This window comes from Neodiprion fabricii, chromosome 1 (genome assembly GCF_021155785.1).
Source record: "Neodiprion fabricii isolate iyNeoFabr1 chromosome 1, iyNeoFabr1.1, whole genome shotgun sequence".
Classification (NCBI taxonomy): Eukaryota; Metazoa; Arthropoda; class Insecta; order Hymenoptera; family Diprionidae; genus Neodiprion; species Neodiprion fabricii.
Genome location: NC_060239.1, coordinates 237,745 through 265,529, shown reverse-complemented (window position 1 = coordinate 265,529; position 27,785 = coordinate 237,745). Strand labels below are relative to the sequence as shown.

The 27,785-nt window shown below is 37.8% G+C and overlaps 1 protein-coding gene across 15 annotated transcripts; it reads left to right on the top strand.

The window, feature by feature from the left end:
- The first annotated feature begins 375 nt into the window (after nucleotides 1–375).
- Nucleotides 376–27,785, top strand: LOC124188139 (heterogeneous nuclear ribonucleoprotein R-like). 15 transcript variants are annotated; one of them, XM_046580591.1, is made up of 13 exons: nucleotides 376–971; nucleotides 8,680–9,065; nucleotides 9,579–9,686; nucleotides 9,919–10,095; nucleotides 11,765–11,900; nucleotides 15,541–15,746; nucleotides 16,141–16,290; nucleotides 16,374–16,519; nucleotides 16,617–16,735; nucleotides 20,689–20,703; nucleotides 21,268–21,416; nucleotides 23,454–23,616; nucleotides 24,728–27,785. In XM_046580591.1, exons 2-13 carry the CDS (start codon nucleotides 8,682–8,684, stop codon nucleotides 24,970–24,972), a joined length of 1,998 nt encoding a protein of 665 aa, XP_046436547.1. In that variant the 5' UTR covers nucleotides 376–971; nucleotides 8,680–8,681; the 3' UTR covers nucleotides 24,973–27,785. The 15 variants fall into 15 exon arrangements, with proteins under 15 accessions (XP_046436547.1, XP_046436539.1, XP_046436542.1 ...); XM_046580583.1 differs by lacking the exons at nucleotides 376–971; nucleotides 11,765–11,900 and adding exons at nucleotides 6,963–7,494; nucleotides 12,632–12,767; XM_046580586.1 differs by lacking the exon at nucleotides 376–971 and adding an exon at nucleotides 6,966–7,494 and having other exon boundaries at nucleotides 23,454–23,607; nucleotides 24,731–27,785.

The window sequence follows — 27,785 nt, the reverse complement described above, 5'->3', positions numbered from 1 at the left end:
GGTATAATGCAGCGCGATTTGCAGCTGGTGCAGTTCGTGTTCGGGGGAATCCATACGTAGTTATCTGTATGCATGCACTATCCGACGAAATACGGTATAATCGAGGATTTCTTCGTGACATTCGATTCTCCGATGAAAGTAAAGTATAGTCACGTGCGGTGTAGATGCCAGGATAAACCAGTTACGGAATATGCCGTGGTTGCATGATGGAACCACAGCAGCTATTGCTGTACGCCTTCCGTGCCTGTCACGTATCTATGTGTGCGAGATTCGCGCCTCACACGGTACGCTTTTCAACGTCGCCTGTAGTTGGAATGGAAACTAACGTGGTGTAAATCATAACACATACCTGCGTACAGAGTAATCAAGCTTGAATTTTATACCCGTGTTAGTACAAAGTGCCTACGCATGGTTCCCGAAGTCAAGATCGCGAAATAATGATTCATAACAACAGGCGTGGTCTTCGCGAAGCAACAAGTGTCGGCTGTACCCCATACAGCGCAGATTCAGTAAGCGCTCCCTGGTAACTTATTTTTTCAACCCGTAAGAAGTTCTGAAGACGGCAGTAGCACCCGTCCTCTCGAAGATCATCTCTTGGTACTCTCTGTAAATCAACATGGAGTTTCGCTGACACGTTTGACAACGGAGAGAAATGCAGCGAGCCAACTACTAGGAGTCGTAAGAACGCATGGCTCGTCATACTGGCGTTGAAGAACCAAAATTTCAACGGCCACGAAAAATTGTCGAAAGATTTGAACGAGTTCCAGTAGTGGTGGACGTATATTTCATGAACCCAAAAATCACTATCGAAAGTATTCGGAGTCGTCGATATACAGCTATCACTGTCGGTTGATTAAATAATCGTTGTCAAAGTGAAATACAGTAGAACCTCGACTATCCGAACCACGGCTAACGGCCTATTTTATCCGAATGAAGGCCCGAAATCACGAAATGAATAACCAAGGCGTTGGGTAAGAAGATATCAGAGAAGGTTTATTCAGTCTAATATTAAAATTAACGATATTTTAACTAACTTAACACAGGTAAAGGTAGTTGGCGTGGATTAAAGCACACAATGTGTGCAGTGTCAAAATAATGTAATTGTGCGTGAGGCATGTTTCTAATATGCTTTACCATGCAATATCGTTTCATCTAACATATTACTGGTCCGTTAAAAGAATTTTCGTTATTTCGAACTAGGCTCCAGCTCCATTGATTCGGACAATCGATCTTCTATTATACAGTAATGCCATTCTTAAACATCTGAACATTTTACTCTCGGAACAAAGATGAGAGTAGGAAAAATTATCGAGCTCTGTAACCGAGGATCTGAAAATAAAGATTACGTCTCGAATTATCTGATTGACTCCACGAGTTGAAAGTACATCGTGACATACGTTTTTTGACATACTATCTGACTGAAACCTTCAAATTTAGTCTTTAAAAGATTATTCGCTAGAAATTCACGTGATATCCGGTCCTAATTTTTTATTATAGAGTATTTAGGGATATACAGCGGTAATACAGTTTGTATACCTATATACACCCTCCCAAAAAAAAATTTTGGGATAAGATCCCCTATGAATTTGCAGGCAAATATTGTCTATTTTCTCAAACAGAATCTAAGAAGTATTATTGAGCTTATATCGGAATGCGTCAAACTTACGACGAAACCGATATTAGTTCTGTCTGGATCCTCACGTACGTGTGATGGGTCTTTACATAACACGAGCATGTTAACGCGTTTTTTCATGCGTATTTTCCCGTACACAAAGTACCCGTTTTCATGACGGTAAAGTGAGTCTGCGAATGCACGTTATATGCCGGAGTAAAGAGAAGAGTATTTTAATTCCTAGGATTAGAAGTGGTTTTTCTGTACTGCACGCATATGCGCTGTTGCAAACAACTTCGTGAAAAAACGCGTAACACACTCTTGTTATACAAAGTATCGGATGCAACAAGGAGGCAACGGTCTTTTCGCCTCGCGTATTTGCAATATTCCTCTTCGGCTCGTCTAGGACTCATATTGCAAAGAGTGACCGTAAAATTCGCCCTTTTTGCGTAGTGTGTAGCAAGCACGGGGAAGGTCGTACAGAGGTCTCCGTGGGCTTAAATTAATCGTCATCGAAAATGTAGGTGAGCATATTTCGATTTTTTTCGATTTTGCGCGACTTACCCCTATTTTGGGGGTGAAGTATGTCAGAACTTTGCATTTTTGAGCTACCACGAAGCAAACTCAAATCACTATTACTACCCTAAGTATTATAGACCTGACTTCAAAAAATGGATCATTTGACTTTCTGTATTCATATGGAGATGATTTGAACCATTTTTATTTCAGAACTACCTTTCCCAGGGGGTGAAAACCACCCTCAGTACAAGAAAAATCAAAAATGGTCGACATAATCTCGGGAGAAATTGGCGGAATTCCACATGGCAGGAGTAATATCAAGAATATTCTTCCAAATATCTTCAAAGGGAAAAACACCCCTAGCGTGGCGGTGAAACATACTTCACCCCCAAAATAGGGGTAAGTCGCCCAAAATCGACAAAAATCGAAATATGTTCACATACATTTTTGATGACGATTAATTTAAGCCCACGGAGACCTCTGTACGACCTTCCCCGTTCTTGCTACACACTACGCAAAAAGGGGCGAAAAAAGGGGGGTTTTTGCGGTTACTCCTTATACTCGCGTCGGCCCGGAAATACCAAGTTTTCCTTCTTGTTACACAATATATTATTTCTTCATTGAAACGATTCAAGTTTTTCTCCGCTCTAGCAGTATTCGGATATGTAGGTTTACATTGTACGGAAAATAGAATGTTTCTTTGTTCTTTGTTTCCTTCTCCAATTACGTATAACGCATCTTACTGGCATTCCACATCTAAGAAAATTTTCGCCGTAGCTGGCTGATGCTAAACTTTCATTCATGTGTACTTGATAAACGTATGCATCAACTGATGCGGGAAGAAACATCGTAAAAGAAATTTGAGGTGGCAAAATTAGTATAACGTTGCCGGAAAGGGAATCTGAAAAATTGGCAAAATCATTGAATTGGCAAAACGTTTACTTGTTATATCGTTCTTGAACTCCATGTTGATAAAACACGCATCCTAATTGACAGTCTGTGGTTTTTTCTTATAGTATTCGATAAATCATGCAGATATTAACACAATGAGGATGCCGTGAAACGAGCCCTTTGGACCGTTCTACGGACTTTCGTGTTGTGCCACGCTATGCGTTGTAAGTTGGTCCCATTATTGTACAAGCTCGAGGAGCCCACTTCACCGAAACCTCACAGCATAGGTTTTTGCCAAATGTATGAGCTTGTGGGACCGGCTCACGGTAAGAAACACGAATTTCGCGCGTATTAGTACCGAATTTGAATAACTCATACCAGGCGCAACAGCTGCGGGCAGATAACAATGCACAATCGTCAACGCTGCTCGTGTATGACGTCCGGTGTACCGAGTTCGCACGGTGATATTGTATACCTAATGCGTGCGCTGTATATATATATATAGGGTACCTATAATACCTATATATAATATATGCACTATATAGGCATATATACATAAGTACGCACGTTGCTCAGCCTGTTGGATCCTTACCGTGGCGACATGTTACTCATCTGAGAAGTGTTAAAAATCCGACAAGCTACGTATCATTCATACCGGGTCTGCGGGTGTGTCGTGTACGAAGTTAAAAGAATACTATATAGTCGGTACTTACCGAACGACTGAAATATCATTTATTTTGACCATTACTAATGCTTGATTTTTTACGGCAATTTTCATGGGAAGAATCTGACAATGAATGTCAAACGGGAATTTATCAAGTATAATCAACTCTTGTTGAGAATATTTTTTCTTTCTGATAGCTTCATTTTTCAATTATTTTCAGATATCCTCAAAGAGTTCATTATACTTGATAAATCCCCGTTTGATTCAGATTTTTCCCATGAAAGTTGGCGGTGAAAACAAATAAAGTAGAAAGTGATCACGATATCCAATGATATTCTTATGGCGAAATAAAAGCCTCGTGGGACAGCATAAGGAGTTCAGATAAAGATCTGAAAAATTAGGGAATCCTTTTCCAATTATTTGAAGTCAATTTGGGGGCGGCATGGAAAAAGTTCTTCTACACCCCGAATAAGAACCTGCACTCCAATGTCTGCGTTTAGAATAATAATAAATAATCACTGATTTGTGAATATTTTTTATCTTCACCCTGTGCCGTCTGGAGTGAAAGCAAACAGTTAGAGTCAAACTCGAAAAACTTTTCGGTCTGTAGTACAACAAATTGATGCCGATCAACAATTCAAGTCATTGACTCATAAATTTCCATAATTTATATGCTAAATCTGTTATTCAATCTTGGGAACATAAAAATTTGCCACTCGTACCACGGCGCTAATTCTTACGCGATGATAATACAAAAACCGAAACTCGTGGCTTTGGCCCAGTTTTCTACATAGTGATACAATCCGTTATAATTGTTTTCGGAAAAAATCATGATTTGACAGTGAGGTCAAAAGGGCAATTATAACGTGTGATTATTGTCCAGCTTGTCCTGGCGCTGTCGTGCAGATACGACGGGCTCCACGTTAAAGAGTATTATTATTATCATATCTATGATCTGTACATAGGCGTCCAATATTATAATTATATGCACGCCGACTTGGGCAACTGAATTCTGGCGATCTTTCAAACAAGAAGCATTACGTTAGATTGGTGAGAACTCGCAAATTCAAATATCGTACCTACTCTGCATACGTATAATATTGTTACAAGACTTCGAAACAAGACTGAATTTCAGGCTCGGCGTGAAAACAAAGCTGTAACTTAATGGAACATAACATTTAGGATGGTATTATCGTGGTAATTCCGCGTCTCACACGCTGGACCTCGACCGGAGAGTTTGTGGTGCAACCCCCTGCAGCTTCTATTCCCCTTTAGCTCACACAGGCATTATTGTTGCCCCACAGGTTCACCCCTGTTTACCTGCAGAAAAAAAATTCTCATACTCGGAAGACAAGTTCTCGAGTAAGGAGATAAGACTGTTACGGAACTAATACTCATCCGCTCTCATCCTTCGAAAAACTTTTCAGTCCTTATGACATTAATATATTCGTAGTAGATACCTGATTCACTATTACAAATTCTCACGTCTCTCGTATCTGTGCAGCATGTCATGTCCAGTACATGTGCATATACATATGGAACACTTATGCGTGGGAAACTAAGAAATGGGTAATATTTTTCGTCCGCTCATGGTAGTAGGTACGCATAATATTAGTGTAGGAAAGAGAGGAGGGCAAAAGAGGCCCGACACGTTAAAAATTATTTTTAATCCAAAACAAAACTAATAATTGTTATCTTGAAATTTTTTTGATAATCATTTTTTTTTATCCAGGGGCCCATTTTGGCCCGCCCTCCCCTGTACAACGTATTTATGTATGTATTTCAACCAATCAGCTAACGAGCACCACGTTTCTGCGTTGTTGGGGATGCAGCAGTGTCGTATGAAAAAGTGTTAGCCTCTTGCATATTCGGGTTGAAATCCTTAATGGCTGCTGTTAAAACCTTGCTATTCCGAGTTATTTGAACCCGCCCTACTTCAGATAATCGAAAAATTCGGGTAACAGGGAATAACGAAATAACAATACATTTTCAAGTGACAGCGAATATTAATCATATTTTTCTCTATAAATAAATAGATTTATGTGTTTACATTATGAAATATACACGAATCGATCATGATCAGTAGTCGGCCATCGTGGCAGAGTACAGTCCTTACGCTTGTAATCTGTCGGTCAATTTCTAACCTAAAAATATGAGAGCCCTCAAACTACTATTCTACGTAAATACGAGGTATTCAGATGCTATATCACCCGGTCCAAGTGTCATGAAATATTATAATTTGTATTGAGCTTACCTTTGGATGTATGACCAAACAAGTTTTTTTTTTGTACCCAACTACTGCACACGGTGCAACCTGCTACGCGACGTTCTTCTATCGCGCTAAACGCCTAGTGTATTCGATTGTTGTACAAAATATAAGTCATATCTACCTTGGGAAAGATTGTAAAATGACGAAGGCATACAATTTTTTTCCTAAATCAGGCATAGTTTCGACATCATTTTGGGCTAAAGTCGTGAGTGACCGACTACCGGAGGTAGCCGTCTTACCGGCGCATCTATCCTGTGTAATACGAATGTTACATACAATGTGCGCACAGCGTAAAGCGCTTATAGTTCGACCTCTTCGCACAATGCAACTACGACGGCATGAAAAAAAAAACATATTTAAAAATCAACCATGCCTCGCGTCTGCGACTTGAGAAGAACAAGAGGCGAGTGCAATAACTGAACTGCTGAAAAATCGTAATGACGTTTCTACGTCACCGATTTATTTATCGTTAAATAAAAATCTGTTGCGCACGTTGTCGGCCCATTAACGATAAAAGAATGTTATGTTTTTTTTTTTTTCAAATTTCGGATCGGCGTTTCGGGGATGAAGATAATAATTGGTAGAAATGCCGAAAAGTGCGAAGAAACAGGTTCTGGATCACGCGTATGCATATGCGATCTGCAGCGGCCCTCATGTGGTAGTATGTGGTCATACCCATACTGTATACGCATCGCGTACCCCGTCTCTGCAACTCTGGAGACGCGAGCGCAGCAAGCAAGGACGCGGGTGCAGTGTGCACAACGCCTCGATCCACGCATACTTGGGAAGCGAGGTGCTTACGTACACCTGAACATTCTGCACTGGTACATATACGTATACATCCGCGCACGCATGGCGACGCGTCTGGGCATGTGTAAGATGAGACAGCGAGTTCGCGGCCCCGGCTCGTCGACTCGTCGCTCCAGGCAGGCAGGCAGGCACACATGACGAGATTTCACACGCGGCGCGGCGCGGGCTCGTGTGTGTAATCTCCATAAAGCCGCGCAACAAGGTGGGGCGCGAATACATTTGCACGTTTTGTGTACCTACCGACGTGAACTCACACAGGCGGCGAACCGCGAAGCAAGACAAGGAAAAGCAGACGGTTGAATCGGATTGGGGCGCAAGCAAGCAAACTGGTTTGGTTTTGTAGGGCTTGCACCATTGCACCGTTCTCTCGGCGACAGTCCAATTTATGCATTACGCGGCTATGTAGGCACTCTACGATATCAAAACTACGCTGTGCCCCGGACCATACTATCATTGCAATATTGCAACACCAAAGTGCCTACTCGAAATTATAAAACACTGGTGAAATCAAACTTAATATCGGTTCGACGTCGATATATTGTGATTCTATGCAATTTTTGCGCGGATCTACTCAAACTAAAAACAATAATTAAAAATAAATTATCGCACGTCAAGGCAGTGGCTAAATTTGAAAACCATATTATAATACAACGTGTTAACTATAATAACTCGGTAGTGTTCTCGTTATAAAATAATTCAACACACCTCTAATGACTATGAGCGTTAAATGTATAAGTTTTAAAAAAAATTAATATACTTGATCATTGTGCTTTGTATTGAAAATTGTTTCATTTCGCAAAATTATATTTCCATCGGAAGAGGTACGAATTATTTTGATAGCTCTTTGTTCCCTCTTATTTGCCAGTTTCTGACCGAAAATTATGTCAGTGTCCTTGGTTCTATCTTCCGCCGTCTTGTTTGCCAAGTGCAAACTGCATATGTACTGCACAGGCAGGTTATTTTATTCTTAGTTTTCGCGCGAGCCAATCCAAATCCGCGATTCTTGTAAAAAGAAAATGGCCAACGCAGCTCGCTGGGTTTGAGCTTATCTTTGCGCGTCGTTTTGTGAACCCCGAAGTACGCGATCACGTTGACGTCTGCCGCCATTTCCTCACCGGAGGATTCTGTTCAGTTATTTTCTGAGGTAATAAAACCGTGTTAGTCGACAATAACGCGAACCTATATTGTTTTCATATTTTTATGATCAATTTTTTAACCCGTGAATATCAATAATCCCTCCGCGGTGAGCTGTTTTCAAGTGACGCGTCGAGTGCAGAAATGCATCCCATTCTTTAAGACGTACGGGATGCAGCCTCTTGCCGGCCGGCTACCCCTTGCGGTTTGCAATATCCATTTTTTTTTCTTTTTTCTGAAAAATGCAAGGAAAACCTAGTGCGATACTCTGCCTTATTTGTTCAAATTCGTCGACTCATCGATGAAAGGTCCGACTCAATTGAAGGGGGGCGGGGGGCGGGCATGTGTCTATTTTTAATGATGCGACCAGTTTTTTTTCTCTTTATCTTCAGACATTAGACATATCCCTCTGCATACGTAACGTGTGTGTGTATTTTTTATTAATGTATATATTTTTCTACAATTTTCTCCAGCTCTTCGTTTATTCAATACTATACTTTTCTTTGTGCACAGTGATATCTTGTGACTACGACTATCGTCTGTTGTCATCATTCAGTTGTTACAATCGAGCATGGAATTGCCAGGCGCGAGCTTCAAATCCACGTTTGTTCAGCGTATTCAACGGCGCGTTTCTTGGTTTAATTTAAAGAAATAAACAATCCTTTTGAAATCCGGCTGAGTCTTCCGACTCTCGGGCATATGAAAAGTTGCGGTTAGGTGTATCATTGTTACAAGTGCCGGAACCAATGTGACTCGTGATGCGCGATTCCATTGTTGCAGCTATGGCAGAGGGGAATGGGGAATTAAAAATGGAGGAAAAGCAACCAAAGGACGGAATGGAATACATCGAGAGAACGGAGGACTACGCGAAACTCGTACAGTACGGACTCGACGAAAAGGTGGCAGGAAAGCTGGACGAAATTTACAAAACTGGAAAATTGGCTCACGTAGACCTTGATGAAAGAGCTCTGGATGCCCTGAAAGAATTTCCTGTAGACGGTGCATTGAATGTACTCACACAATTTCTTGAGTCCAATCTGGAGCACGTTTCGAACAAGTCCGCTTACCTATGCGGTGTCATGAAAACTTATAGACAAAAGAGTCGCGCCGGTCAAGGAGCTGGGGCTAGCACAACTCCAAAAGCGCCCGATGAGGACAAGATCAAGGTAAAAGTTTATAGTTTTAATTAACAATGTATGCTCAGCTGATGTAAATGCATAAAATATTATTGCAACAACGTTGATCAAATACTCTCAACTTGAAATAATTCGTACAAAGTTTTTAAACAACCATCCCATGGGCTGATTTCGTATTGGGTCGTAGTTTGTCTATGCGGTCAATGATTTTTTCCTACCGATACCATCTGTTAATGCAAAAGACAATACTTGATTTCACCAGAAGCCTATATACTTTGCTCCCCTTTAGAACAGCCATAGCTTACTTACTACTCGCAGCTTGCTGCCTGGCCTGCTAGTCCAAGTGGGTTGCTTTCATAGCCTTGAGGTGAAATAATTAGTTGCCAGTCACATTTACAGACTTCATATGCACAGTAGGAGATGATTGAAGTTCTAGAACTTTGTAGTAAATTATAAGGACAATTTTGATAAAGTATGAAATTATGGGGATACTGATTGTTGATATAAAATATGCACCGATTTAATTTTTTTTTTTTATTCCAGATGATATTAGAGAGGACTGGGTATTCCTTAGATGTTACAACTGGTCAAAGAAAGTACGGTGGTCCTCCCCCAGGTTGGGAGGGTCCCACACCAGGGAATGGTTGTGAGGTAGGAATCTCGCATGAATAGTTAAAACATGATGTGAAAATATCGGAAGAAAAAATCTATGAGTAAAAATCTGCAGTTTAGAAAGTTTAGGGTGGTGCGTGTAATCGACATACTGCCAACAGTAGAAAAAAAAAAGTTCTACAACTGACAGATATGAAGACTAGGTTGTAATAAAAATTAATTATACAGATATGTATAATACAGTTGTATTTCTGATTAACTCTTCATTTAGGTGTTTTGTGGTAAAATTCCAAAAGATATGTACGAGGATGAATTAATTCCATTGTTTGAGAAATGTGGCATGATTTGGGATTTGAGACTGATGATGGATCCCATGACTGGTTCCAACAGGGGATATGCATTTATCACGTTCACTAACAGGGAAGCTGCTCAACAGGCAGTTAGAGAGGTATGCGACTGTACATAATACGTATATGTGCATATATATTATGCAGCACACACACACACGCGCGCGCACACGCACGCACGCACGCACACACACACACACACACACACACACACACACACACACACACAGAGAGCTTTTGAAGTTAGTGACCATTGCGGTTATATATTACAATTGATTCGTCGTAATTGGTCATGGTAAAATATCTTTTGTGAAACTTTGTCCTGACATGGCAAGACAATAACATGTTAAGCTCATAGGATTGTCAATAATTATTGCCTGATGATTGGCCGTAGCCGATCGAAACTTCACAAATTTTTAAACAATCAATAAAGATATTTTACTATGACCAATTTCGACAAATCAATTTTAATATATATAAACAATTTAAATATATGTATATATATTTAATTACCTGGACTACTGTTATAGAACCACTCTTATAACGTGTACCAACTTACCTCTATTTTTCTTACCCCATAGTTAACACCATGCCGCTACGGAACCATTGGATATATTTATTTATTTATTGTTTACAAAATTTTTAGAGATGTTACAAAATTGTTATTGCTACCAAAACATGCTCTCGTTCAAAACGTTTGTAGCATTAGTATTTCGGCTTTTGTCTTGGCTCTTGTGTTCTAGCAAGTGAAGCGTGAACTTGTTCAATTAGTTCAAAATTTTTATTTGCAATGAAGTTTAATCAAAATAATCCCGCCCTCTCGTATGTATCTTTTGATTGTGATTCGGAGATTTTGATTTGCTGTACTACGATTTTCAAACACAGTTCGATAAAAGAATCGATTAATTTTCAGTCTGCCAGAAATAATGCTTTGAAAACATTTTGAACGGGCACAATTTTATTTTTTATGTGGCTTGTTCTGTGTTCGTACTTACTTGCTTTTTTTTTCTCTGTAGTACGTATTTTCTCTGGCCATATTAATATTCTCATGATTATTATTATTTAAAAAATATTTTTTTTCCAATTTTTTTGACAGGGTGTAAAGTGGAATTGAATATTGATGCTTACTCTGCGAACAGTCCACATATTTGCCATTCTTATACATATATGTCCCTGACCATTTATTTCATGTTAATTACTTTGACATCTAATTTATCCCACCAGTACTATGTATTAACGACGTTCTATGGATCAAGTTTAATTTCCAGCTCTCCTCTTTGCTCAGTGGGCAAAATTGGGAGTGGAGAACCTTACAAAAAGAGTAATGAACGATTAGAAAAGAAAAGAAATGAAAATGAAAAACAAGGAGAAAAACAAACAAATAGAGGAAAAAGAAAATGTATCTTGTGTGGTTTAATTGGTTAGGGGTATATTTACTTAATTGGTTTCACCTAATTGGACAGTGACAATTTTGCTAACAAAATTTAAAAATTGGTAGACTATAATTTCTTTGCAGGATACATGATATGTGAACGCCGGTTTCCTATATTGTGAAGACTCGAGCGATAAAGCGCATGCCAATCAATCGGTATCACGGACCACGCCATGCTAACTATTGATGCCATTTTTTTTTCCATCGTTTCTTTTGTCCGCTAAATTGTACATTTTGAACCATTTCCGAAATTTAACAATTTGTCGTAATTTATCACCTATATGGAACAATTCTTTCAAACAAAATTAGGCATGTGTGTGTTTTTCTTCATCCCACAGCTCGATAATCACGAAATAAAACCCGGCAAGAGTCTGAAAGTAAACATTAGTGTTCCTAATCTACGACTTTTCGTGGGGAACATACCAAAGTCAAAAGGCAAAGAGGAGATCTCGGACGAATTTGGTAAATTAGCAGGTAAAGTGAATTCGAGGCGTGTGTTACCTACCTACCTACCTACCTGTCTACCTGTACTGTCACATAAGAGTTTGGTAGCTTTAAGTAGTGGTTGTAGATGGTATGGAACTATGAAACTATGGAAAACTCGAGTCGATCCAAGGATCGAACTATCAGTGACACTTTCGATTCTAGTCAGTCTCCTTGCCTCTCGGTTTATTAGTGAGATTAGTAACACCTCTCTGGTCCATGTCTTCTTTTCCTTTCATATATAGGTCGAGTTATGAGTTGACTTATATGTTCTGCTTCCTGCTCTTTACTGTCCCTCGCTCCACTGTTACCTGCATACTTCCGGTCAGATCAACTATCTTGTCTCACCGTTTATGCTTCCTCGCCAATTTATCTTCCAATACATATTGGAAAAATGAATCAATTGGAGTATTTATCAAGTCGATATCACAGATAACTATTCAGCATCAGCGCACCTTTGATATGTACTTGAAATGCGGCTCATGACTAAGCCCCAAGCATGGGGGTTACGGGAGACCTACGTGGACCGCGGGGGCGTATGGCTCGCTAACAAACGGACAGGCACTCCCACCAGTCCTCTGTAAAGCTTCCTCACAACCTCTTCCCTTCGACCCACTACCTAGAATCACTTTACAATACCTCACTTTGCTGTCAGCCGATAAGCAGGCGAAATCACAAGAGGCAAGCTTAATTGGCTCTCTCCTTCCACATTATTCTTACAGCTAAATGATTATGAGATTCGGAAAGGCAAAAAGATTGGTGTTACCGTATCTTATAACAATCACCGCTTGTTTGTGGGAAATATTCCAAAGAATCGAGACCGAGATGACTTGTTCGAAGAGTTTACAAAACATGCACGTAAGTTGACAAATGCCCTTAAATCAGCAGGCAGTGGTTGAAAGAAGTTCAATCGGGAGAAAAATGTCTAAATTAGTCAGTCAGTCAGCCAGTCAGTTGGTTAATGCGGTTGATACGACGCCAGATGGTTTCAAGTTCAACTGCATAGCATTGAGAACGCATTCTAACCTCCAGTCAATGTTTAATGCAATTTTTATCAAATCCCCCAAATTTCACAAATTTTAAAAATGCTGGAGTTTATAATTTATTCAAAGCTGGTATGGAAAATTTTTTGGAAAGAGGGCCTGCCCAAGTTTGTTTATGAGTCTGGCAATTGCATGATAGATGAAAGAAAAATTCTTCACACCCATGTATTAATAAATTGTTGGACAGACTTGCGCATAGACACCCATTCAAATACTTGACATAGTTACTTGTGTCATTTGATATTTACTGTGCATTGATATTCTTATTGTTAGAGCTTGTGTTATGGTTGCAATCACAAACAAAACGTATCTTCAATATTTCAATATTAATAAAACAAGTTTAGGAAGTGCTATTCTTTACACTGAAATTATTTACAACATGCTTTTATGCAAATCAAAATCTTTTCAATCTTCGTCATATTCTAAGTCATACCAGGATTTTTCACAACTTAGGTTCGATTGAACAAGTAATTCATTTTCATCAGTTGAATGTTTATACATGTACACACAGCGAAATGGATTCTGAGATGGCCAACTTCTTCAACAAGTCCTTACATAGGCAATGCAGATTCAGCCCATAGCGATCAGCCGACAGTCGCACTGCAGGTTGAATCTGCATTTCCAATGTAACTGCTTTGCCAAAAAGATTGGCTGTCTCAGAATCCATTTCCCTATGCATATAATGATCACTTGAAAGATCTCATACTAACTTTCGAAGTCTGGACACAGAGAGGAGGCCAGCGATAGATATACATGTTTGAAGTGTGCGCACGTGTTCAATTACCAATATTATACTATTATGTGACATTTCATAAGAGTTCAGAGATACTAGGCCAACACCTGAGTTTACACTGAATACATTTTTTATGCATACATACACGATTTTCAAGATGTATATGCATGTACACGTGCACATTAAATTACTAAGATCAGACAACAATATATCTTCACAGAATATACCTGTCTCCCAATTCATGTTTGCATTATTCTTATATTTAAACTGAGAGGAAGGAGAAGCGTATAGTGTCGTACAGAGAATTACCGTAGTTTATCAGATAGTGTGACACAGGCATTGCTTTTTTTTTTTGAACTCGAGTTGTCTGATGTATCCATGCTAATCTGTGTGTTGTTACTAAATGGTAAAGTAGTAACTTTCTGGATAACACGATTCTTTTTATGCTGATCAGATATGTGACAAGATCAAGTCTTCTGTCCAACAAACAAATTATTATTTTTCTAACCGTACATCACACTGCCAGAATACTAAGCTAGCCTTTGGTCCACCCATGTATGTTCAGACATTCGTACACGCACATGTAAACAATGATAGACTGAACAATTTATAAACATGTAGAAATCTCTTTAGGATTAAGTGCTTAGACTTGATACTAAAACTGTTTTGAAAATTTGCAAGATGCTTTAATTACAGTATACGGGAATGAGCGTGAGGATAAGGGAAACATTGCAAAGTTATCAGCAGAGTAGTAAAATAAACTTGTGTATATAGAAAACATTGACCCAAACTAAAGTTGGACCTTGGATCAATCGTGATTTTATCTTATTGGTATTGAAATTTTTTTTATTTTTTTTTATTATTATTTTTTTTTATAGTGTTATTTTAACTATCTTATGGCTTGGCGTTGTTTTATACCTTGAATAATTACTCTTTGCTGAGTAAATATTGTTGTTCAGTTTTGAGATCAAATCTCATCTTAGGTTGCCAGCATTTCCTCTTGCGAGGAAATTTTTTGTAATCAGTTTTCGACAAATGCTAACTACAGTGGATTATTGCTATGTCTGGCAGACTTCCACTATTCATTACTTTCAATTCTCAACCTGCTAGAACATCTTGGACACTCGTGCTTATCATTCACTTAATACAGTTGCAATCTTGTTACTACCTTGGTAGCATATTCACGTGAAAATCATTTGATTAGCTTAGGTCTGTTGTCATCTTCAATATAGGCATATACGAATCCAAGTTCTCTTCTTTTTTTTTTTTTTTTGGATGGTAGCAGTTGCAAAGATATTTTTTTAATCTGTTATACCTAAATACCTATACAAAGGAGCACAGACGTTATGTACGAATATGTATCTATGCGTGGTACGCGTGTGTGTATATACTATATGTATACACATGCACACATATTTATGTATGGGATAAGCACGAAAGTCAGTGAACCCCGTTAGACTATATTTAGAAACAGGTATTGCCTATTGTTCGGATATATTATATCTCGTCCAATAGAGTTTGATATATTTAGGCAGCAGTGACATGATTCTGGAATATTTTTATTTTGAGAATAATCCAATCTTTTTATCATTTGAATGATATCAAACAATGCAAATTGTATTCAAAGGAATTTATAATATTGGAGAAAGTTGAGTAATTCAGCATAGTAAATGATTGTCTAAAGCAACAATTTTTTTTTTTTTTTTAACCAAAAATGACAATTCTTTAGATCTGTTTTCTTGTGTTTTTGCGGATTTTCCGTTCTGTTCCTGTAGTTCTTTTTAGTTTTATTATTTCACTTTAAATGTTCCAAAACGAGCCTTACCTATGTTTTATATGATTTTCCACCATATAGCTGGCCTGACAGAGGTGATTATCTACAGCTCACCGGATGACAAGAAGAAGAACAGGGGATTCTGCTTTCTGGAGTATGAGTCTCATAAATCAGCCTCTCTTGCTAAGAGGAGATTAGGCACTGGTCGTATCAAGGTCTGGGGTTGTGACATCATAGTTGATTGGGCTGATCCTCAGGAAGAACCTGATGAGCAAACCATGTCCAAAGTAAATATTTCCCTTTCAATCTTTATGCGTACATCATATCATTTCAACCTTTCAATTCCCAATCTGTTTATTGTGAAAAAATGGCTCGATTTGGCTTAATTAGGCATATCCCAAACTTTTCAAATACTTCCATGCTGGCTTCGATGTGACCATGTTACTAATAAGGTGAAACTGATGTATAAGATAGATTTCTTGCTTTAAAAATAATTATATGATTATTTTGGATAGTCAAAAACAGAAATATACTACGCTAGAATTTTTTTTTTTTTTTCCCAAATGTACGCAAATTGTCTGGTGTGTTCTCTATGCTGCATATGAGCAACACAAGGTTCACAAATAATCCTTGTGGTAAAACAGTATTACGTAAGACATTTACTTTTATTTTCATCACCAGGTACGAGTACTATATGTGAGGAATCTAACACAAGATTGCTCAGAAGAAAAACTGAAGGAATCTTTTGAGCAATTTGGAAAAATTGAGAGGGTGAAAAAAATCAAGGATTATGCCTTTATACATTTTGAAGATAGGGATAATGCTGTCAAGGTAATATTCTGGTTCTATTTTGATTACTACAATATACAATGGAAATAAATAAACGTATTCTCTATGAAATTGATTTCACGTAGGCAATGCGCGAGTTAAATGGAAAAGAAATGGGTGGTTCCTACATAGAAGTTTCACTAGCAAAACCACCGTCGGACAAAAAGAAAAAAGAAGAAATCCTTCGAAATAGAGAACGCAGAATGCTGCAAATGATGCAAGTTCGCGGCGGGTAAGATTTTGTAACCGATGGTTTTCTTTTGTCTATTTTCTTCATCCTACGGAATAATGTTGCAACTGCCTTGTCCGTGGTTACAAATCAATTATAGAGGTTCCCCGTCTCATACAAGTATGATGGGAGGTCCCATGCAAGTTCGAGGCCCAGGTGGTCAAGGACTTCGAGGCGCTGGTGCTGGTATACGTGGAGCCATGGGTCGTGGCGATTATGGTAAGTGGGGGGCAGTTGATTAACCAAAATTAACATTTGAAAATTTATGTGCCCAACATCTTCCCCATTTATCGCTGTTTATTTGTCCAGCCATTGGATCAACTTGCAAATATTGTTTTCATATGACATTTTTCTTTCCTTCTACTTAATTAAGGCAGAAATTTGTCGTTATATTAATTTGATTGTGATTATTTGAATAATCCATATCCCTGTGGTCTCTTTTTCATTGAAAACAAATTTTGAAAACCATTTTCCATGTGTATTTGTATACAGGTTTATTTACTCGTTCCTGAAGCATACGTATAAGCCGCTCTTTCCCACCTGGGTTTCGCGTTCAGCAATGAATAAATGAGACTGTATATAGATGTATTACACCAATTATCAGCACATTTTCTAACCACTAAAAACGGGTATTGCTTTAACCTTGATAGTTTGTTGTGTATTTTTAATTATGAATAATCTGGGTTAAGAGACGGCTAACCTGTGACCTTTCGATTCCCTTTCAAACTGGCATCCAGAAATGATATGTTTGATTGAATTAATACCAATGGAAAGTATCGAGGAACATACTCTTTGATAATGACAACTATGATCTTCAATCAGTACCTTTCTTTACATTTTGAATAAAACGAAAAAATTGAAAAATCCCTAAATTTTTTTACGAAATAAGATTATTTCATTGTTTTGCAGAATAACCTTTAAAATAAATATATTTAATGAATATGTATGCATTTTTCGAAGGTTACTTAGGCATATCTGTAATGGAATTGAGATGGGTGATTGAATTATTATTATCATCGAGGGTAATATCAATTCACTTGTAATCATAATGGATTAGTAATAGAGTCATGATATTCCGTAAATTACAAAAAATTGTGGGAAAATTACTGCTATAAAATTTGAGTTGAATTACTTTTAATTTTTGTCAGTACACAAAGTAATTGCATTTCCTTTGTTCGTACGAGGGCAAGTGATGCGGTTTCCGATGGGATTCCCACAATTTTCAGATAAAATTCAATTTGCAGTAAGTAGCGGACCATCCAAATTGCGACAAATTCAATTTTCTGGTGCATCGAAGTTGTGCTGATCATTGGTAGAATTCCCTATTAATTCTTATATTTATACTTACATATATAAATTGTAAAAATGATAGATATTCAATCGCACGCGCGCGTTCGTGCTTAAGCCCACGATTTGGTGAGGCGGCTACCTGCTTGCCCTTTGAGTTCATTTCATAGCTTACCCTAAATGCAATGGGTATGCCCTCAATGGGTACATCGGGGGCCGCTTCATCAACATTGACAGTATGCATAGGGGGCACGAAACAGATAGAGAGAAAGATCGAGTGTGAGCGTCAGAGAGCACGCGCGTGCGCGCGCGTGTATGTATCTGTTCAAGCGGGCATTTTACACTTACGGTGGAGGCAAACTCAAAATGGTTGATAAAAGAAGTGGTTTCGCAACAGGTAGCTTAAAGAAACCATGCCTGAAGGAATCGTATGTATTGAAATTGGCGGATTTCGTCTAGTTTCGTCTAATAGTAAAAGGTCATCATCGCTCAATGTTGCCAAAACTGTTTTCTACAAAGTAGAAAAAGGACGTAATATTTAGTGCACACTTGTTTCAATGGTTGACTATTAGTACCGGTACCTCATATATCGTGCCGTCTGACCCCTATAATATTTCTCAATTCGGTGCTTGCTCTTTGGCGATCAATGTCTTTAATGGGTCAGACGTTGAAGCTGTTTGAAAATAATTATCTGGACTATTCGTAAAAATGTCATTAGGTAACTAGAAAAAGTTCATATTACCGATAGCTTCAATCAAATTAGAAAAATGTTGAAGTAGGTCGATACTTTATTTTACAGAGTTCTTCTGGGAAAAAAATTGTATAAATATCAGGATGATGACAGTCAGGCATTAGGTGAAACAAGATTGAAACCTGTTAATTTGCGTGGCCGAGGTATTAAAAATTATATTTTTCTGAGCTAATCTGACATTTTGTACATGAGAGAAAAGAGTTCTCGGGAATGTACTCATCTTTATTCCATATGTCTTACATATTATTAGACTTTGAATTAGATTAGCTCAAACATAAAATTTTGTAATAACTCAGGCCCGACAATACCTCAATTTCGTTCTCTATTCAGGAGATGATGAGAATATGACATAGTTAGGCGTGGGTTTTACTATCCGCCTGTTCTGGAATACCATAATTTATTTTATAAGGAATTGGTTAACTGTTAGCTTCAACTCATTCACTAATTTATCCCTCGTGGTTTTTGCAAGCATTTAAATTTTTTTTTTTATCCAGAATAATCGCAAAAATAAGTTTTGCAAAGCTTAACATTAGCTGATTAACATCTGTGTCACATTCTCTAGTATTCATTAATTTTGAGTCATATTCCTGAAATTCATACCAATATGTAAGGGCGCAATGTGATTGAATTTCTTTCATAACACATTGAAAGAAATAGTCATTTGTTGTGCCATAATATACTTAGGTATTCAAATTACTAAGTGTATAAACCGTTCATTCAATTATCGAATGTCATTTTCACACTTCTAATCAGTTTTTCAGACCCTACAAATTTTGGTAAACATAACTCACCCATCACACAAACTATATCCCGCATGCTTTTTGGGGTCTTCCATCACTTTACTTGATGAAATACCTAATGCTTATGCGCATGATAGGTAAACCATAAAGTGTGAAAAAATTGTTGAAGTTTGAAAAGCTAAATATTTATAATACACTACTCAATCCACCATTCTTCACCCAGGTTACCATATTAGGTTTTATTCATTCCGTCGAAATTTCTTCCCGTCCAGTAGAACGAGATTTCGTAGAATGGGGTTCGAAAAGAGTGACGATTAAATAAATTGGAAAATTTGAATTTTTTCTTTCTTTAACATATGTTTTTTTCCGAATCTACATTCAATTATTGGTCGGCATTATTACTATGGGATTAATCCGACATGAAACCTGGAAATACATGGTTTTTTCGACAATATTACTTTTCCAGGGTTGAACAAACTACTCTAACTCTAACTGATATTTTTTCGGACATTTTTACTTGCTGGTGTCGTTAACGCTTTTTAGATTTTTAATTATCACTTTACAAGTTAGAAAAAGTATCGAACAAAGTTAAAACTGTTATGCATAGAAATGGAGAACAATTTTTTCCTCAATTCTCTCCCTAATCGTAAGACCAATACAGTAGAATATTTAACATCTTGCAGATCATCTTTTGTCACATAGAATAAGAGTTGAGAATAGCAGAAAAAACCGAAAAATGGTTCCAGGATTGTTGGGTGAAGAATGGTATATGAAATATTTGAAATGATTTTAAGTTGAATAACATTCATCCTTAATCAATAACATCCTAAGATCCCAATATCCTAAACTGCATTAGGTTTTGCCAAGCGAATAGTAATAATTAATTGCAACTGCTGGAATAATTCTCTAGACTGACTTTCCCAAATTGTTAAAAAAAATGTCACGTACATCACAAATTTCGCCAGTTTCTACTGATATGTGAAACTGATTTTTTTTTCCTCTGAATTGTGGTTTCAACTCAAGTATTACGCAATATCCATAGAAGAAATAAATGGTTTAAGTACTTATGATTAAATATATACAGAATAAACCTGAAGTCTTGCACTCAGAGAGAATTGGTAGTGTTAAAAAGGTATTTTAACCATTTTTAAAAAGTCAACCTTGTCATGCCCCGCTACACTCGACGTCCTCCATAGCCTTGTATTTTATCAAATTACCAAAAAAATGCATGTGTATTGTTTGTTTTGTACACACGTTTCTGGTGCCCTTGTGGTATTTATTCATTTTGAGTGATAATGTGTTGTGCACAATGCCAGGGAAAAATATGGTCATGTATCTATATGTTACTATTTGTCAGGAGGTGTATGCACAACAATTATAAAATCTGATTACAGCTGTCAAGGAAATAGGTAAGCTGCAACGTTGACGTTGTATGTTATGTCGTAGATTGGTAATTTTTTTGTAACAGCTCTTTATTATCAGAATCTCATTACAAGTTACTATACCGTACAACTATACAATATAGAGTCGTCGAAAATTCTTAAGCTTAGCTTGCAGATAATTGTATTCTTACTTTTAATTGGAACAGTGTAATATCAAAGTTAAGTTATAACAAAATTATTCTCCGTAATATGTAATTACAAGCACAAATTTTCAATGACTCGTATTGTATAGATTCTTAACTAATGGTGATGATAGAGTGATCACTGCCAGCTTTCAATCAATCAATACACGCGATACTGTAATTATGTTTCGATATAATGACATGTTACAGTTTCGCCCAAGTTTCTTGATGAATCGTGATTTTTTTGATAAATAAAATTCTTTTTTTGCTGTCAATTTTTTTTTTTAAATTGGCATATTAGAAATGTTCTTTTCCCGGCATGCCTTTATTATGTACTTTATTTGAATAAGTTGCCAATTGGATACATCGTGGCTAAATTTGGGTCTATTTGTAATGTGTGTTTTTATAGATTATGATTACGACTATTACGGTTATGGGGATTATCGAGGTGGCTACAGTGATCCATATTACGATGACTATTATCGATACGAAGATTACTATTTCGATTACGCGCCGCCTCCGCCACCTGCCAGAGGGAGGGGCAGGCAGCCTCAACCGGTGGGTCGCCTTTTTTAATGGTTTTAAAGTCGTTTTCGTTCTTGAATCATATTACTTTGATATCAGCAGTAGTTTGACTGTGGCACAGTGTTCGCGGATTCCTACTATATTATGTACATCCAATTTGCTGTCTCCGCCATCCATCCACCTTTTAGTATTATTAACAATATTTTCTAACCGATCGTGCTAGCTTTAGTAAATACTAACGCTGGGGTGCAATGTTTCTAACTAACATCCAGATTTGGTGGGCAACGCCCAGCACTCGCGGCGTTTTTTCCTTACAAAAATTCATTGAACGTGTGATACATCTGTGAGTAAATGTTCAACACAATGCCAGGCATATAATTTGTTGTACACCACATCGTCACCCCCTCCCTCTCATGCTCCCAATATCTTGTTCCCAGTCAACTAACGCCAGAATGTTCATCACTAAGTTTTCTAACTCCGAACACGTTGCCACTCTCAAATTGCTTGCAAATCATATCTGAGCCATGGTAGACCCATTCTAAATTACAGCCAAAGTGAAGCCGGGAAAAGCAATGAAAATAATTTTATAATAACAAAGAGGAATTGATGTTACAAAGATGTCATTCTGTAGCTGGTGGAAAAAAAAAAAACGCGGTTCTTTTCAGTGTTGCAGGATTGCCTAATAATACCCATCGTTATGCCAGGTGAATTTATAGTTATAGGTAGAATGCAGTGTATAAGGAGCTTTCTTTACCTCATTTCCAACTTCCATTCAACTAAAATTCATTCCTCAATTACTGATTCATTATCTATCTGTAGAGCGACGTCGCGTCTCGTGGCTCGGATATGATATATTTTTTTTATGTCAAGTTGCAGGGTTATCCAAAATACAGGAGCATTGGTCACCCTGTGCGAACAAGATTGAAACATCGATGTCATTTTTTATAACACTTGAAATCGATCTTTTCTCCAAATGCATCTGAGTGGACAATTTTTAACACCTATTAACAGTCACTCAATTATCTGATCAATTGCAAATCAGTGAGCTTCTTGGTCAATTTGCGTATTTGTAATACATAGTCCATGTGAGGAGAAAAGATTGGTTGCAGACAAAGGACATAATTCGGAGTTAAGGATAACGCCATGCGGAACTTGGAAGAAAGTCAAGACTGATGTATGATATAGAGAATTTATTATATTACATTTAATAATTACTTGCAAAGGTACGACGGTCCATGGATAGAGAAGGGAATGAGATAAAACGTGACATATGTACATATAAATGTACTTTTATGTACAGGGTCATTTATTCGTTGCTGATTATAAGTGCAATTGCCACAGTTGGTCTATCTGGCTGTCTCTCACCTGGGTCTCGTGTTCAGCAACTAATAAATGTCCCTGTAGATTGACTGGTATTTAACCAGAACCCTACTCATCTAAATTAAAACTCTCTTGCTTGCTTCAGCATACTCTATCTGCTTACGCTTAGAATTAGTTGATAGTTACAGTGCTCTGCTTATGTTTGATTAACAATAATCTAGCTGCCAATGCAGTAGTTGTGTCGCTTCAAGTTCCTTCACCCCAAATCCGGTCTGCTTTGGCTTAAATTTGGATAACTCTGCTAACGCTGAATGCAAAAAGTATTAATCTTGGGTGAAATATCTCGGCTCTTGTAGCAGATAGAGTTGTTTATTTGTTGTTGAACACTAGCACGACTAACGCAGTCGTTCTATCTTGCACCCGTATAAGTGGCTCTCTTTCAACCGGGTGTCACGTTCAGCATCAAATAAATTGCCCTAAATGTCATCTTTTACATAAACGAGTTGATGACGGAGAATAAATTGACAATGTCGGCGTGTTGCCCAGTAAACAATATGAATTAGCCAATCAAAGAGGGGAATTACAATGAAGGAGATAATTTCGAAGATTAAATGTAAAAAAAACAAAGATGAACATGATCGAAGGGGGGAAGGGGGTGGGGGTGCCTCACCTTTTGATTGTAAGATAATGATGATGTTAAGTGAAATAAGCACCAGAGGGGTAACGATTGGGTGTGTGTTGTTTGGTCAGGCTGGTGGGCGTGGCGTAATGCCACGTGGCAGGGTCGGTGGCTCCCAGGCCCGTGGCCCGGTCAGGGGGGGGCGCAACCCCGCAACCTCAGGGACCCGTGGGGCTCAGCGGCCAGCCGCTCGTGGGGGGGTCCGCGCCAAGGGAAGTTTACCAGGTGAGGATGGTCTGTATCTCCACAACGAATCATCTTTTTCGTAATAATATTCTAATTAAGTTAATGCTACTCGGACTATATTACTTTGCAAACTGTTATATGCTCGTCGCTACTAAATTTGCCGCTAGCTTGCCTAACGGTGTAGTTATAAGTACTTTTTACCAATGTTGCTTAAATAGTTTCAAAAAACTATCGTTTCACCATTGTATCACATTATAAATTCAGCTTTCAGAGTGCACTTCACTTCTCCTACTTATATATTCTATTTTAAATATGTTTCTTACAATACGCCATTGCCATAAGGTGATTCTCCACGACGTAGCTATTGATAATTTATTACTCTTGCTAAAGCAGTTTTTGAAGCATTCGATAATAAATTAATTAGCAACACAGAACAGCTTCACCTATTCAATTTGATTCAGACCAGGCTACCTCAGTTAACAATAACAGGGCACTGTCACCTGCCAAGGTGCTGTTGCAAAATGAGCTAGTGTGAAGCGTTCTCTGTGCTGAGGAAATTATCGCAGCATTGGTCGGTCTAATAGCAGGGGTAAAGATTAGTCGAGTACATCAAGATAAAATAAGCAAGGTTCAGATCTATAAACTTACCGGTGTCGTGCATTGAATTTTCAATACAAACGAAGCAAATGAATCTTTGAGACTTCTGTAAGAAAAATTTTCAGTTTTAGAAGTATAATATATTATCTTACAATATGTTGAGATGAAAGCTATGTAATGCAGCAATCTTTCTCAGGCGCAAGGTTCAGTTCCAAATTTTATTGCGTTTAGTTGATTCATGTATTATTTACTTTGTAGTAAATTACTCATCTCCTCTTCCCTCCAAGGCACATCTGACCTATCCAACCAATATTAATAAATATAAAAGATTAAATAAATATCCAACCTAACTTAATTTATAAGTGTGGCAATATTTAGAGGAATCCGACAATGTGTCACTCACAACGAGACCTGAGACTTTGCTTGTTGGTTGCAAAAGCTACTCCCCTTGGTGAACACTATTTGGATATCAATTTCAGTGAAATTCCGTGTTAAATTTAGTATGCTATTCCCTTGGGAATGTGAAGCCTAGTTTCTTATATGTAACACATTTTCTTCACAGCAGGTAAGCGAAAATTTGACGGGGGTCACCAGAACCAGGGGGAATGTAAACGTCGCTTCCAGAGCAGCTGGGGAAACCAGCCCCTCGCCCAACAGCCATTGGGGAATTCGTACAGATTGGCGAGTGTGAATGGTGGTGGCGGCGGCGGCAGTGGCACTGGGTTTGGTGACAGGGGTACCACTGTTGGAGGTGCCTCCAACGATGATCATCAATGGTATCAAGATTCTTATCAATCCTGGAGCTAACTTCTACCAGTCTGTGAGTGAATAAGCTAATGATAACGCAACCCATCCGTACTATTATATTATTACCAACCAACTATTGTAAATGTAATGAAACAACCAGCCGTCAAGGCCGCTGTGCTATGCGCCACCACCATTGTTCGTCGTTGTGATTTTTAAGTACAGTGATGTGCCACTGAGACTATATTACGCTGGAGTGACTACCCAACCACCCCGTACTATTATTAAATTAATTATATAACTATTCTAAGTAACATTACTATTAGTACTACTGTTACTTCTACTGTTACTGCTGCTGTTGCTGCTACAGCTACAGCTACAGCTACTGCTACTGCTACTGCTACTGCTACTAGAACTACGACTACGGCTAAGACTACGGCTGGGGCTACGGCTACGGCAACCACTACTAATTACTTTTTAGCTACTGTTACTGTTACTACTACTACTGCTGCTGCTGCTGTTATTGCTGCTGCTACTGCTACTGCTACTGCTACTGCTACTGCTACTGCTACTGCTACTGCTACTGCTACTACTACTGCTACTGCTACTGCTACTGCTACTGCTACTGCTACTGCTACTGTTACTGCTACTGCTACTTCTGCTTCTACTGTTAGGCCACCACTGCTACTGCTACTGCTACTGCTACTGCTACTGCTACTGCTACTAAGTACTAACTACTAACTACCACCACAACTACAACCGCCACTACCGATACTTATACTACTTCTACTGCTGCTGTTACTGCTACTACTACTGCTCCTACTATTACTCCTACTATTGCATCGTCACATTGTTTACTACTGCCAAACTAAGGAAATGAGAGAGTAATAGAAAAGAAGAACTGTCGGCGATGTTGACATTGGGATTGTGATGGCTCGTATTAAGTAAAGTGGGACTCGTTGGAGCCTGCAAATTATTACGTGATGCGTAGGTTCTAAGATGAAGTAACATTGAAGAGTGAACGAGAAGACGCGATAGACGAACAGAGAGAAAGGTAGAGTGTGTCTGTGTGTGTATGTGTGCGTGATAGTGCGCCAAGCGCTGCTAGACCTTCTATTGTTGGTCTATAATGTGTACAGTCAGTGAAACTATTATTATTAAGGGTCAGGCATATTTGGTGAGAGGCAGAGATTGTTATGCGCCAATGGAGTAATCCTTTGTCTAACGATCTCTCCACAAGTTTTTTTAATTAAGGTCACGTAAGGAAGTGAGATTGCTAGATTGCTATATAGTATTGAAAGAAGTGGAGACGAGACAGTCTAAAAAAAACCTCTTGTGCATTAGGTCTTTCAATTACAGTATCCAGAAAAATATATAAAATACATACGTCTAAATTATCTTATATTTATTTGTTGTAAATGCGTATTTGCACCAAGGAAAGAAAAAAAAAGGATTAAAGTTTTTATAAAATAAACTATTTAATAAGGGAAGACGAGTACTAGAAAGTATGAATAAAGAGAAATGATTGATAAATAAGTTATTAAAAAGAGTTGAACGTGTGAGAGAATATTAAGAAAGCCATTTTTTTCGGAATTTTCCGCAAAATTCAAATATGTACGGTAGAGAAAATCTGACTATGGAAACGAAAACTTGATGATGACTTGAAACTCAATTGATAATGGTAGTTACAGATTGAAAATAGATTGATAAATGTACGCAGTGTATACAATGCATGAAACACATACAGCACACACTTTTGGGTGTTGACTTTGTTATTATTGTTAGCCTGTTAGTTAATTGATAAGAGTTGTAAGTGCGGGCTATAGTCGGTCGCTGTCCCTGGAGCCCAGACAACCCCCTTGTTCTGGAGAAAAATCAAGATGAAATAGAATCTATTGAAACGTACATATTACCAGCGCCCCCTGAACAAAGAAATGAAACAAAAAAAGGATTAAAAATGATTGGAAAAAAAACAAAAAAAAAAAAAATTAAATAAACGATACACAATACACAATTTCTTCACAAGGTACGAGTTTATTAGCCCATGGAATCATGAATAAGTAATTAGAAAAGAAAACCTTGGGGCTTCTCTACTAAATGGGAGAATGCAAACCATTCTCTAATCTATACAAAAATAATACAATTATACTATTCGACCTCACTGATATAATCATGATAAATGAGGTATTGAAATATAAATCACAAATGCAAACCAATAGTAATGAATAAAGTAAGGCTTGTATCATGGATAACCAATATCACTTCTAAGTGATGAAATAAAAAAAGAAGTGAAAAAAACAGGAAAAATGTCTGGATAAAGGTTGATTGCTCGCAACCCCCCTTATTTATGAGCATCTTGTTAACTTTTATTAATGTTTTACGTAACTCTAACCCCCCTCCCCCCTCATTGATACACTGTTGTCGCAGTAGAGCAATGAGGTGCTACATTTATTATTGATAATAATGATAATAATAATAATAATTATAATATTAGAAATAGTAATAACAATAATAATTACTGTGCCTCGGTAGACGTCTTTATACGATTATATTGTAATGAGAGAAAATCCCCTCTTCCAAAAAATCTTGCGTAAAACAACACGATGCTAAACTAGTTTACCTTCTATCCTATTTATAAAAGCATAATATTGATGATACAATACTATTATTATTAACAATATATTAAGAATGATATTGCTAATTATACTGACAATGAGTGGATTTTTACGACATGATGAATGATAACATTTCACATATAAATTTTTGGCCCGAGTCGATTAAAATTTTATTCTATACATAATGTAGCGTAAGAAAAAAAAAAGAATACACTCAAGATGTGATTACAGATTGGTATTTGACTAGGGCAATGGGACCAT